Source organism: Peromyscus leucopus, chromosome X (assembly GCF_004664715.2).
Source record: "Peromyscus leucopus breed LL Stock chromosome X, UCI_PerLeu_2.1, whole genome shotgun sequence".
Classification (NCBI taxonomy): Eukaryota; Metazoa; Chordata; class Mammalia; order Rodentia; family Cricetidae; genus Peromyscus; species Peromyscus leucopus.
The window spans coordinates 22,201,371-22,216,167 of record NC_051083.1 but is presented as its reverse complement, the minus strand read 5'-3'; the positions used below and the strand labels follow the sequence as shown (position 1 = coordinate 22,216,167).

The 14,797-nt window shown below is 45.3% G+C and overlaps 1 protein-coding gene across 1 annotated transcript in view; it reads right to left on the bottom strand.

Moving 5' to 3' along the window:
- Positions 1-416: 416 nt before the first annotated feature.
- Positions 417-14,797, bottom strand: part of LOC114702841 (lysine-specific demethylase 5C-like) — a 39,449-nt gene continuing 25,068 nt past the window's right edge. The window contains 14 exon segments of the mRNA XM_028883414.2: positions 417-1,569; positions 1,851-2,050; positions 2,196-2,265; positions 2,550-3,131; positions 3,311-3,448; positions 3,610-3,789; positions 4,281-4,419; positions 5,057-5,415; positions 6,000-6,105; positions 6,753-6,900; positions 7,051-7,175; positions 7,254-7,435; positions 10,822-11,016; positions 11,125-11,244. Coding sequence (XP_028739247.1) covers positions 1,204-1,569; positions 1,851-2,050; positions 2,196-2,265; positions 2,550-3,131; positions 3,311-3,448; positions 3,610-3,789; positions 4,281-4,419; positions 5,057-5,415; positions 6,000-6,105; positions 6,753-6,900; positions 7,051-7,175; positions 7,254-7,435; positions 10,822-11,016; positions 11,125-11,244 — 2,910 coding nt within the window. The 3' untranslated portion in view covers positions 417-1,203.

Sequence of the window (14,797 nt, the reverse complement as noted above, 5' to 3'; positions counted from 1 at the left end):
CATTCATTAGGGCAGAAAGAAACTAACAGAGAAACATCAAGGATGGTCTGACTCATGAAATTACATATTTAAAACAGCTCGACTTTATAGCATGGAAACTATACTTCAATAAAGCCGTGAAGAAAAAGTCCCCCGGAGACCAGGAAAATAAGAGCACAAAGCTAGGGGAAGCTGCTGTGCAGATCCCCCAGAGGGAGGGGTGCCCACCAGTCTGCAGACCGGGAAATGGCTTGGGGAGGGGCGGGCTATCTTTCCCAAGGTCGAGAGAAGCTGGGAAGGAGGTTCCGAGTCAGAGCCCCGGTTCCCTGGCCTTGGCCCTGGCACTACCGCTAGCACTGTAGCTGCTCCAGTAACGGGCGGGCGAGGAAGGAAGGTTCTGCTCTCCTTTGGAAGAGAAATGCACTTCAGAAACAGGCTTCCAAAAAACATTCCTAAGGGTTTTATTTCTAACGAGGAAAATAATAAAATAAAATTAAAATAGGCTTTAGTTGGAACCAACGTTTCTTGTTTTTGTTTTTCTCCCTTTGAACAAATTAATTACACACCAACAATCTTCTTTTATTACAGCATGAACCCAGGAGGAGGAGACGGAGGAGGATGGGAAGGAAGGGTTGAGGTGGGTGTGTGGACAAGCACCAAAAGCCTTCAGACCATAGGCAGCCCTGTTCAACCCTAACAAAATTCATCGAAAATAAAAAAGTGAGGACAGCCATAGGAAGTTTCCTCCTCCTGGGTGGAACAGTAAGGGGAAGGGAAAAGATGAAGGGGAAGAAGGAAGTAAAAAGGAGGCAGGAGGCAAGTGTGTGTGGGGAAGGGGGGAAGGTTAGTGTAGCATGGCCTGACCCAGGGCCAGAACTGGGGGAAGGGAGAGGTCCCCAGTTTGCATGTGCCCTGCATTTGTCTCTGGAATGGTGCTGGCCTAGCCCCAGTCAACCCCCTGCCCACCTGTCTATCTGCCTCTGGTGTCTGGGAATGCTGGTTACAGGTTACCAGGGACGCAGGACTCCAGGGCCGGCCCCCAGGAGCTGAGGTCTGAACAATACCTTGGAGTCAGAATATAAAAGTCACGGTCTTGGGGGTGGTGGTGAGGGGGGAGTCTCTCCACCTACCCGCCCACCTCCAAGAAGCAGGCTTGATGGTCAGAAAGGATCCTTGAGGCCAAGGAAGGATCTTTGTTGGGGTCTGTGCTAGGCTCAGCCACTGTCACAATTGTTGCCGAGATGGCTGCTGTGGGCAGGACATCAACAGCTGGGAAGTCAGAGTAGAGAAAGGGGCTGAGGTGTCTGAACCAGCCTCTAACACTGGTTCTAAGCCATCCTGGTCCTCCTGGGTGCTGGGGCTGCCATTGGTGGGGAAGGGTACAGGAGGGACCTCACCCCCAGTCTCCTCCTCCAGCTCCTCTTCCTCCTGGACTTCCTCGGCTTCTGGTTCTGAGCTCCGTACCCTCTTTGGCTCTAGCTCCTCTCGGGCTGGATCATCAACCTCCCCACCCCGATCCACCTTCCTCCGCCGCCTCCTCTCTAGGGCTCGGCCTCGTGTCCGACTCCCATGGCGCTCTGCCTTCTCCAGCTGTGAATACAAAAGGCAAAAAAGACAGGTTTTTAAAATGAGGCCTGATGGTGCATGCCTATAATTCCAGCACTTGCATAGCTAAGGCAGGAAGACCGCCATGAGTTCAAGGCCAGCCTGGACTATATATATATAAAGTTATCAGACCAGTCAGGTCTACATAACAAGATCCCATCTACTCTCCCCCTTCCAAAAGACAAGCACAGGCAAGTAGTCAGGGCCTGAGAGAGCTCCCGACCTACTTGGCCTGATCTGGCCATGTCAATGACTCCTCTCCTTACCTCCAAAAGTGTGTGGACCCTCTCCAAGTCTGGAGGCTGCCCAGCCTGCAGCAGCTGCCAGATGCTATGATTCTCATCTAGGGTCACCTCAAGCAGATCCCCCTCCATCATAAGTTCCTCCAGTGGGGCTCGGGTTGCCTCAGGCAGTTCCAACACAGGGCCAGTCAACTGTGGTAATAGTGAGGATAGCAGCTCCAGATCTGGAAGTTGTGGAGACAGGCTGAATTAGAGGCTGTCCTTGGTCTTATCCTATACCACTATAACAGAGCTGAGGACATCAGGGGCCACACTGATAATATCCATTCAACATCCCACTCACACTATAGCTAGACCTACCTCTCTTACCTGAGCCCTCCTCTGTGGCTACCTTTTCAGGACTGGTCACACTGTCCCCATTCTCCAACAGCCCCTGGACCTATCAAATATCAAGATCAGGAAAAGGCAGGGGGTAACTGAACTGAAGAGCCAGGCCCTACTCTTCCTTCACCCACGCCAAACCTGAGAGACTCTACCTACTGGAGGAAGGGCAAACATGGGGTGCCCGCAGAGAGCAGGGTCTAGGAGTGTGGACAGATATAGGATGGAACAAAAAGGCTGGGCCAAAGGAGAGTTCAAACTGGAGCACAGGGACAGAGCTAGAGCCTACGTACAGGCCAGGGGACAGAAATCCGAGCTTAAGAGCTGGGCTAAGAAGCTCACCTTAGGCATATTGCCAGAGCCCTCTCCAGCGTCTGAAGAGTAAGCAAGGGATTCCTCAGGCTTGGATTCAGCCTGTAGCCGTTGACGGAGTTCAGCCAGCCGTCCCAACAGAGCAGTCACTTCCTCAGAGGCCAAAACCTGTCTGGCACGGCCTTGCCAGCTGATGGCTCTCTCTGTGAGACACTGTAGAGCCTCACCCTCAGGCAGCCGCACAGGCAGTCTCTGTAGGGCTACCAGCAGTGCCAGGATGGTTTCCAAGCGTGGGCGCCGTGATCGCATACACAGAGGGCACAAGAATTTGGTGTCCCATTCCCACCAGGCCAGCAGTGGGGATGAGGTAAGACTGGGCCTCTGGGAGCTGAGGAGGCGGGGTACTGTCACACACCGCCCATGGAACCAGTCCTGACACAGGTCACACTGCAGAGCTCCCACCCCAGCTGGCACTTGCCCACACACGCAGATAGAGGCTGTAGAGGAGGCTGTAGTCAATGATGCCAGTGGACTTGGCTTGGCTGAGTTGGTGCGACGAAGCTGCAGGATCCCTTCCTTCTCCTTCTGCTCCCCCTCTTTGAAGGCCACGATCTGCCGTGCCCAAGAAGGGGAAGAACGTAAACAACCTGATTCCTTCATTCTCTGGCCTCCTCAACACCCCACTCCCAAACCAGGAAAACTGAGCTCAGGGAGCAAGTGGTCTGCCCATGGTCACAAGGTTCAGACAATCGTCACCAGGCTCTTCACCCATCTGTATCTAAGCTTCTTACCACAGAGCCTGGGTCCCTGAGGTCCTGCGCAGACAGCCCCAACAGCTCTGTGTCAGATTTGTACAACCCCAGCTCCTTCTCCATCCACCGGTTGCGCTTGGTGCTGTCTGAGCCGGCGTCTGCACACGGGCAGAGCACCTGAGGCAGGCAGACAGAGGCAAATGACCATGCTTCCCTACCTCCCGTACCTTCTCCTCCCCTCCCCCATGCCCCCTCAAAAACTCCGATTCTCATATAAACTACCTCGAAACAGCTAGTCCAAGCAAAAAGAGGATGTAGGTAAAAGTGCTAGGCCTCACCTCCAATAACGTGTAGCAGGAGTTCTTCTTGAGAAAGGTCTTGGAGGCCTTCTCTCTCCAGGAGTGTGCTGTCAGTACCTGCAGCTCTAGCTGTCTCAGTTCCTCCAGCCCCACAGGGAGGTCCCGACCCACAGCCACCAGGCCTTCCAAGTCATCCAAGCAGGGGTAGTGGTCACCATTCTAAGCACAGGCAAGAGAGAAAGGCAAGATGAACTTGTAATCATCTACTAATTCTCCATGTCTGGCCTGAGCTGGGAAGATGGTCTGTCCTCATAGTCTCAAAGCAGAGACAACTGACACTGTCCTCAGGAGTGCCCTCTACCATACATGACATGTGCATCTACTCACTGGCTCAGTCAAAGCAGCCAGTCAGTCTTCAGGGAGAGCAGACTAGCTATGCTTTTGTGGTCTTCCCTTTCTACCTACCGTCAGGTAGGTACCTGTCCTTTTCTACTCTCATGCTCTATCATCCTCACCCTGAACAGAACCCCACTTCCTTCAGGCCAGCCTCCTAAGTCCTTCTCTTAAGAACATTGCTCTGTAAACACATTTTGCCTCCTTACAATATGTGGTACTCAATCCTCTCTCTAGCCATGCAAACACAGCACAACCCTGTATATCATTCCTTCCTGTTACATGGAAGGTCTAGGTGTGGATGGGGAGGTCCTTACTTGGATCTCATCCACATCAGCAATCCACGCCCGGGCCTTAGCAAGAGCCTCCTTGAGAGACTGGATATTGGGCAGGTGAACAGGGATGTTTTCTGCTTCATGGATTATGGCCTCAAGTGTGGCCGGTGGATGCTTCTGCCTAAAAACAACAACAAAAGAAGGGGCGGGGGAGCAGGCCAGTTTGGCATAGCCTGTGGATCAGAGCCCAGCCTGATCAGTAGCTGTAAACAGCTGGGCTCTTGTTCCCCCTTGTTACACTTCCGAGATTTTATGTTGGTAAAGATGGTTGCCAGGCTCTGCTTTCTTCAGATTGCATGTACCCATATATCCTCCACCATAGCTTTTGTACCTATGTTTACCACTCTGTCAGCCTGCTAGAAGCTCACATACTAACCACTTGCATAACCTGTGGCTGAAGTCTGTCAGACACCCCCTGTGTGTGGCATCTTTTTACCTATACCCACTCATCCACTTGTTTCCTGTGCTTCTATTGGTACTGGGCTACACACACACACACACACACACACACACACACACACACACACACACACACACACCTGTTCTCTGCTTTTCCATCAGCCTACCTCTGCCTCTATGTATACAGATTTAAAAAGAAAAAAGAAAAAAAAAAAGAACAAGACAAGGAACAAAAGAGCAGAGAAACTCAATATACCTATATAGGGGTAGGTGTGATGCCCAAAGCCACCCACAGCCATTCTTTTCAGATTCTCCACTAAATTTTGAAGGTAAAGACTAGCAGGGAGGGCTGGACTTACCTGGCCTCCAGGCAGAGGTGAGCTTTCTCTTCCCAGCGTTCAGCGATGGTCAGTAGCTCCTGAAGCTCTGCCTGGGCCTTATCCACAGCAGGGCTAGGGGCTACACTGGCGCCCGCAACCAACAGTCCCCGCATGGTGGCCAGGGTACCCCTTCGGGCAGAGGGAGCCAGCGTGCGTTTTACCTCATCCAGCCACCGTGCCTGTTCCACCTGTCGCTGGAGCTGCTGGGCTTCAGGTACCTCTACCCCCAGCTGCTGCCCTCTCTCCAACAGGGACTGCAGTAGCCCTGGACTGGAGGGCTGTGAGACCAGGGCCTCACGGGCTTCAGACTGGTAGGCTTCCACTTGTTCCAGAATACCCTACCAAAATACAGGATGAAGAACAAACCCTTCAGTTGAGGCCACTTAAGAAGCCCCACTACACATCCTTGCTCCAGTGCCTCCCAACACAACCTTCTGAGAAAAGGAGATCTACCATGGCCTGAACTCTGGCTCTCTGAAATCTAAAACAGTAGCTCCTTCATCACTTGACTGCTCATTTCGATGCCCTGGGGAATATATTAAAATGCACATTCCTAGACACTTTTATACATGATTGATCAAAACTTTGTACTTTTCCTTTATCTTGACATGGGATTCTGTTCTCAAAGCACTAAGAGATCTTCTACCTTAAGTACTACGCTATATAAACCTTCATGCTCACTCTGGGGTCCCTGCCTTCTCCATCCTACTTTTATTTGTATAAACTTTATTTATTGTTTCAGGGCCCAACAAACACCCTTATTCCCTCCTCTTTTACTTCCTCAGACCAACCCTCTCTTGACTCAGCATCTTGTACTTACATTCCTGCTCCCTGTCCCAAGTCCCAAATCTAAAAACTTGCCCATACTTCCCACAATTTCTCACACATGCACTCTGTCTTACCTAAGCCCACCTCTCCTTACCTTGACATCCCCAATCTGGTGCATGGCACAAGGCAGGTTGTTCATCTGGTCCAGAAAAGCCCGTAGCTCTGCCAGGGTCATCTGCAGACCAGCCACCCTGTCGGGGCTATGGAGTTTCATGTATGAGATTTCAGATCCAAACCCAGGTCCCTCCTTCCATTTGTGCCCAAACCATTCCTCACCATATGTGTTCTACTTTGATCTTGTACCTCAATGTTCCCACAATTGCCCTGGCTACAGGGAGAGTTTTCAAATCTAAGCATATTGATAGGACGAAGGGATAGACAGAGAGAGAGAGAAACAGCTGGAGGGTGAAGGAGCTTAAAAACTAACCGATGATAACAGAAGGCAGACTTTCCATCCTCCACTAACTCGCATGGAGCCGGAGCTAGAACCCAGAGCTTCATATACTAGGTAAGCATTAAGTTACAGCGCCAGCTCTTAGACTTCACAACCCACCCTCTACTGCAACTATGTTCAGGTTTTCTTGTGTCCTATTCTAGTCCCTAAACCTCCCATACTCTTCCCTGTCCACAAAATCCCTCAAGCTACCTCTCAAATCTTCTAGACACTGATAAAATAAACACTTCTAAGTTTTCTTATTGCTAAGGCTCTCCTCCACGAAAAGTTGCCTGTCTTGCACTCTGCAGTACTTCCCAGGCCATCTCACACTTGGCAATTTCCTGCTACTGTTCCATGGGACCCACCCACTGTAACACACTTCAGTAGCTGCAACAGCTCACACCAACATACCCTGCTTCCTGGCCACTGACCAGTCCCAGAGCCCGGGACACACAAGCCTCTGCCTCACTCAGGCAGTTCTTCAGCCGCTGTAACAGCTCACTGTTAGGAAACCTTCGCTCACGGGCCTCAGATTCTAGTGCTCTCAGTTCTTCAAGGCCTGGAGGAAAATGAGAGCAACAAGAGTAGGCAGCATTATGTAAAGGCGGAGGGAGGGAAAAGGCCAGGGATACAGAAGAAAAGACAACCGAACTTGTCTGCAGAGTCCCTCCCACCCCACCCCTACCGCCCTACCCGCAGAATCACTCACTGCGCTTCCGCCCATCTTCCACCTCCAGGGCCACTCGTACTTTGTTAGCCCAGGTGTCAAAGGATTCAGCTCGAACTTTGAGTTTATGCAGCATGGCAGGCAGCTCGTCCAAGGTGTATCGATACCTGGGAAAAGGACGGGAAAGCACATTGTAGCCCAAATTTGCACTCTCCTAACTTCCTGCTGATAGGCCCTAGACTTACCGAAGGTACTGCCGGCTACTGGAGCACTTGCAGAGGTCATTGATGTGAGAAAGGCAGACAAGGCCATCTGGACAGTCATAGCAAGCCAGGGCAGATAGGAAACATGTGGTCTTGCACTTTATGCACTGACGTTCATCATCTGGAAGCAGCTCAAAAGCCTCTCGCTCAGCCTCGGTGATACCCTGAGGGTATAAAATCCACACATTATTCAGAAGCAGACATGGTGGCAGAAACCCCCATCTCAGCTATCACAGAGTAACTTAAATCTACGATGATGGTCATGGAGATCAGAAGGCAAACTTCACATCACATCTGCCCTCTGTCAAGTCCACAATCTCAAAGCAGGGGTTCAGATGAATCAGAATTGATCAGATCAATGTGGACTTCAGGACAAAAAAAAATTATAAAGATAGAAAAATCTGGGTGAGATTCTGATTAGGAGCTAGGCATCATGACAACTGTTTGTAATTTAGCATTCAGAAGGCTGAGGCAGAAGGATTACTGTGAACTCAATGCCAACAAGCTGTTTGTTTCACAAAACCAAGGACAAGCCAGATGACTCAGCAGGTAAAGGCACTTGTTTGTACAAGCCTGGCAAGCTGAGTTCAATCCCCAGCAGACATGTTTTTAGGTGGAAGGAGAAAATGGATTCTCAAAAGGCTGTCCTCTGACCTCCACAGGATCATCACTGCACATGCACCCACCCAACAATGAAAGAAACAATTAAATAAAATATTTAAAACAAAAAGAAACAAAAAAGATTAGAATGAGAACAAAGGGCCTATAAGTGAGAGAGAGAAAGAGTGTGGACTAAGCAGCAGAGAGGTGGAAATGGAAGAAGGTCTGTCCTAGGAAACAATGCTGGCTTCAGTCACTCAACATTTACTGTTCCAAAAACTACTGCTTAGCAAATGGAAACACTGGGCACCAATAGGGCTTACAGAAACAACTGCATGTTTTGTTTTATTTAAAAAAAGCAATCCATGCCTAAAATGAAGAAAAGCCAAATATGCAAATATGTTGGAGTCACTGAAAGACAACAATTATGAGCAACTTTAGGAATTTTAAGAAGAAATGCTGGCTCCAATAGTTTTGTCTTACATACCAACTTTAAAAACAGACTGCTGCTAACACGGCTGTGATAGCCTATTCATCACGAGAATATGATTTCAATCTTCTGGATCTGTTTGCTTCTCTTGTCAGCAGTAACTAACATCCTTGCTGGATTGTTCTAAGTATTTCAATTAAGAACTTAATATACATTAACACTATGAATTATGAAGTACTCAACAAATATTATTAGCTCTAGTATTTAGTAAGAATATGCATCACATAAGCACATCTCATTTTACTAAAGGATAGCAGAGAAAGCCACAGCTTGTCAAAGTGAGGATTTGACTGCAATTTTGAATCCAAAGCTAGAGAATGCTGGAGGGGTGAAGCCCCTAGAGTTCTCAGATGACAGATATGTATACATACATACTAAGTCATATCCAAAGAAATACTCAAAAACACACATCTTATCTTAAGGATCTCAAGATTATGGTGTCAGAACCCATCTCTGTGTTAAGTGCCAATTGTTCAAAATTCTGTCCAAATGGGAAGGTAGGTCTTTTTTCTTTCAACCTTCATTTTGTTTCTTTTCATACTGTGGCACAGCATGGGGCCATCATTTAATAACATAGAGAGTAAGTACTTGAAAAAGTCAAGAGATTTACCAACCAATACAACAAATGAGAAGCTCCAGCCTTCCAACATCACTATAGCTGAAACTTGGCCTATATTTAACACTCACAGCAAAATTGTGAGTGTATATTTATGTGTGTATGTTTTAAGACAAGCCTTGCTATGTAGCCTGGGCTGGCCTGAAACTTAGGGCAGTCCTCTTCTCCCTGCTTGCCAAATGCTGAGATTATAGGCATGCACTACCATAGCCAGCCTATATATGAATTTTAAACTAAAAATGCATTACCCAGAAAACAGGCCTCTCAGGATCTCTTAGGACCAGCATTCCTTTGTAATCTTTTCTTTCTTTTGCAATGCTGGGGATCAAACCAGTTATCTTCCACATGCTAGGTAGCATTCTGCCACTAAGCTATAATACTAAACCTTCCACATCATCCATAGAGGATCCTCATTACAGCAGTTCCCTAACCAGGCAGTTATAACAACAGCCACTCAGCCACACACAACTGACACATGCTTATGGAAAATCTATTGAAGTAGGATCACTTTCTATTAGATAACATTATTTTACCCAAGTTAATGAATGGAACATTGGAAAGTAAGAAAATAGCGGAGGGTGCTGGAGAGATGACTCAGCAACAGTTAAGAACACTTGCTGCTGTTGCAGAGAACCTAGGTTCAGTTCCCAGTACCCACATGGCAGCTCACAACTATCTGTAATTTCAGTTCCTGGGGCTCTAATCCCCCTCTTTATATACTGCATACACACACCGCACTTACATATGTGCAGGCAAAAGACCTATACACATAAAAATAAATAGAACCTCTCCCTGCACTTGAGACAGGATCTTATTATGTAGCCTTGGCTGGCCTGGAACTTACTATATAGACCAGGCCTTTCTCAAATTCATAGAGATCTGTCTGCCTCTGCCTCTGCCACTGGAATGCTGGAATTAAAGGTGTGCACCATTACACTCAGCCGAAAATAAATTACAACAACAACAAAAATCTTAAAAATGAAATTCAAGAGAACTAGGTATGGTGGAGCATACCTATTAATCTCAGGACTCAGGAGATTGTGAAGGATCAAAAAATTAAGTAAATTTTTTGTAAATTAAGTAAATAAAATAGAATTTCCTAAGAAACAGTCCACACTTCATTTTCTTCATGCATTAATACTACTAACATTAGCAGCTACTACATTGCAAGGGTAATAATAGATTCTTTTACAAGTATCAACTCACTCAAGCTTTACAACTACCATTATAAACACAAGTTTAATCTGGGTGTGGTGGCCCATGCCTTTGATCCCAGCACTTGAGATGAAGAGACAGGCAGATCTCTGGGTTAGAGGCTAGCCTGGTCTACAGAGCAAGTTCCAGAATGGCCAGGTGTGTTACACAGAGAAAGTCTGTCTTGAAAACAAACAAAATCAAACTTAGGAATTTATTACCATTTTACAAGGTGAGAAATCGAGACTATCACATTTTAAGTAACCTGATGAAATGACCAAAATGATCAGCAACAGGGGTTTCCTATACCTGCCTATTTTAGTGGGTCATTTGCATTAAGGGTCATAGCATCTATAACCACAGTCTGCTATTATTGAACAAATATCCATAACTCACTTAGGTACCTAAATAGACAAACAGAATTTCCCATTTTTTAGATGAGGAAGCTTACCCTCAGTGAAATAAACTGATTTGTGTAATGTTGCCAGGCACTGTAAGCACTGAGAATAGAACGTGGTTTTCAATTCAGGTGTATCTAGCTCTTTTCACTACACTCCAAGAATAAAGGCTACATCTATCCCTGGAAGTTAACCTTGTCTTCCTCAACCTTTACCAGGCTAGGATGCCTGATCAAAAGCACTACCACTCACCTTTTCCAGTAGAGCCTTTCGTAGACGCCGCTCCTCCTGCACCATAATGAACATCTCCTTATGTACAGCTGCTGCTAGGTTCAGATCCAGCTTCTCGGGACAGGCAGCCATCTTGCAAATAAGCTCCTCATGAGAAAATACACAGTATCTTCGTAGCCGGCGGTAGTGCTCAATGCACTGGCGCCCAGCAGGCAGCTGTGGACAGGTTCAAAGTTGAACTTAGCCAAGCCTGATGGAAGCGGTGCCTTGGCTTCCCCACAACCTTTCTGCTTCTCCCTACCAGCCACCACACTCCAGACTCACCCAGTCAGCAGTACAAAAGTTGACTGCCTCAGCGAAATTGTAGCCTTGGTTGAAACCACTGTGGTAAGCACGAGGAAAAGTGATGACAAATTCTCCTGCACACTGGTTTGTTCGAACAACCTAAGGGGGCACAAAAAAGGCTAAGACCACTGAGCTAAATCGAGGTTTTCTAGTTGTCAGCAACCTGACCTAAGAGCAGGGTCCTAAAGCAGACAGAGGAAAGCTTCAGGGAACAGAGTATGACAACAGAATCCCAGGCCTCTGTTCTGAAAGGTGATTCGAGTCACAAGAGGTAGGAAATATATGCATCAAATCACTTCAACTTTCCTGTTAATATTTTAATAAAATTATAAATATCACTTTCCAGTATGACGACCATAATTTCACTTTAATAGTCATTCGTTTTATTACTCGGTTTGGAGAGTCAAATGTTTCTATGATATTGGTTATAAAACCAGCAGGTGCTGTTATGTCTCTTTCCCAGGGCCAATCACGTTCATCTCTTCTGATTATTTGAGTATTAGCCTAAACCACTCTAAATAATATGGATCTGAGCCTGGCAGTGGTGGCATATGTCTTTAATCCCAGCACCAGGACAGCCAGGGCTACACAGAGAAACCCTGTCTCAAAATAATAATATGGATCTGGACTATATTAAAAATATTAAAAGTAGCATCGTCAGCCAGGCATGGTGGGGCACACATTTAATCCCTGCCTCAAAAAAAAAAAAAAAAAAGAGAGAGAGAAAAAGAAAAGAAAAAAGTAGCATTATCTGGCTAGAAAGATGGCATAACAGTTAAGGATGTTCACTGCTCTTACAGAGAACCTGAGTTGGGTTCCCAGCCCCACACTGGTGGCTCATAACCACCTATAACTCCAGCTTCAGAGGACAGCATCCATTTCATCAATTTGCTTAGTTTTCTATACGTATACTAACTTGAACCCTAACTTTCTGATAAGAAGCCCAAACATCCTTTCCTATACATTTTTTTTTTTTTTTAAACCTTTCTGTAAGTCTCTCAGCTTTGTTTTCTGAGGATTTTGCTTTTGGATATAGGGGTATTATTACATATGTAGCCTAGACTAGCCTTGAACTCACAATCCTGCTTCAGCCAAGCCAGTGCTGGGATTACAGGTGTGTATCAACACATCTAGCTTCATGCAGATTTCTTATCTTTCTCATCTGAACCAATTCTCTTCCCTAGATCCTGTGACAGATCTCATTTCCTAGATCCTATGCTCTTCTCTTTGTTGATTTATTCCTTTGCTGTGTTTGAATATGGTCAGAAGCAGCTTATTTGGAAGGGAGGTGTTTAGTCTAACTCTTACACTTACTTTACTGCATATAGAATTCCAAAATGAAAATCATTTTGAAGGGCTTTTGTTGTTTAAACAGGGTCTTACTACCCTAGCCTGGCTGGCCAAGTATTCGGTATATAGTCCAGGGAAGCCTTGAACTTGAGGCAAGTCTCCTACTCGAGTCTCACAATTACTGAGAATCATGTATCACCATGCCCAGCTCATTTTGAACTCTTTCTGAAGTCTTTTAGATTTCAGTGCTGTTAAAAGAATTCTGAATTAAACCTGTTTCTTCTTCAAGATGCTTATACAATTCTGCTCTCAATGTCTGACAAAAAATATTCACAATATATATCTTGGTATAGATCTGTCTTATTTGTATACTAACTAGGTGGCCACTTTGATTCATGAAACAATCCTTCAAGAATTTTTCTTTAGGACTAGAGAGGTGGCTCGGCTGTTAAGAGCACTGACTACTTTCCAGAGGAACCAGGTTCAATAACAAACACTCATATGGTGACTAACAAATTTCTGCAATCCCAATCCCTGCAGATCCAACGCCCTCTTTTGGCCTTCACAGGTACCCATAATGCACATAGTGCACAGACATACATGCAAGCAAGACACCCATACATATAAAATAAGAATAATCTCATTTTTAAAAATTTCAATAATTTTATTAATAATTCTATTTTGTTTACTCTTAATTTCTGTTATTTGAATATTAAACTTACTGTATAGATTCTATAATTTTTTTTCTACCTTTTTTCATTTTTATCTTTTCATTCTATTATTTCAAGTACTTATTTTCTATGCCCTCATCTTTTGGATTTCACTTTTGTTATCAAAATTTCAATGTCCCAAGAGCTCAGCATGTTCTCTATATGCACTTTTTTTTTTTTTTTTTGAGAGAGAGAGAGAGAGAGAGAGAGAAATTTCTCTGTGTAGCTCTGGATATCCTGTAACTTACTCTGTAGACCAGGCTGGCCTTGAACTCACAGAGATCTGCCTGCCTCTGCCTCCCTGTGCCACCACTGCCCAGTGTTCTCTTTATGCTGTTTAAAACGGCATACTGCTCTTCAGGTTTGCAGTTTCACTTATTCAAGACTCAGTGGAAGCCCCAGACAGAACCTAACCCCACATATAATGTCATTTTTCCTACACATACATACAAATAGGAATTTGATGGGACCTCTCCATCTTGACAATGTACCTTTTATAATCTTCAATATGACAAAACTGGCACCATTTTTTCCCTTTTACAGATCTTAGCAACCCTAGCATAAGTTTTTTTCGTTCCTTAAGTTGAAACTTTTCACAGAAAAACAAAACAAAAAAACCCAAAAACTTTATAGCTTCTCTTTGTCATATCTGACCTCTCTACATCTCCCTTGCACTTATAGGCATTATTAGGTAAAACAAAGGTTGTTTGAAAACAAACACTACCATAACTTAGTCAGTCAATTAGTCAATCTAATAACCAAGACAGACTCAGTGACTAACAATATGGGTAGCATCTAGAGCGTGGTACATTGGACAAACTGATTAATGCCTCAAGTAGGACAGAACATAGTAACATGAGATCTCATCATTCTACTCAGAATAGCATATCATTTTTATTAAACAAGTGTTCACTTCTGGAATTTCTTACTAAATATTTTTGGGCTGCAATTGACCACAGATAACTAAAACTACAGAAAGCAAAATAATAGACTTTTGAACGTATTAATGGGTTGTTTTCCTTTTAAAGTTTACCCCTCCCTGCCTAGTCTATTCCTCCAAGTTGCCTTCTCACTATTTGGTTCTATTTTTTTCTAGGGTTTTTGTTTCATTTTGATTACCAGATAATCTGAACTTGTCTACTTTTTCCCCCTCCGAGACAGGGTTTCTCTGTGTAGTTTTGGTGCCTGTCCTGGAACTCACTCTGTAGATCAGGCCGACCTCAAACTCATAGAGATCTGCCTGGCTCTGCCCCCAAGTGCTGGAATTAAAGGCGTGCGCCACCACCGCCTGGTGCCTACTCATTTTTAAGAGACAAAAAAGGCTGAATGGAAGCTCCAAGAAAGTACATAGGTGACATTTATCAACTTGTGAGCTTCACTGAAGGATGGATGATCTGGATAAACCATTTAGTTTGGGAAATTCTAGAGTTTTTTTTTTTCTTCTTCTTCTTCTTCTTACACTAGTCAGATTCCCAAACTCCCCTTCCCTCCTAAAAAATACTCATACTTTCTGTCTGCAGAAAATGGCCCAGCTGTCAGCAAGCTAACAGCCTAGTGGAGGAAGGTGGTCAGGAATCTAGTATGTACACAAAGGAGAATTCTACTATTTTTACCCCAATTCTACCTTTAACTGTACTAACTGTACCTTGGAG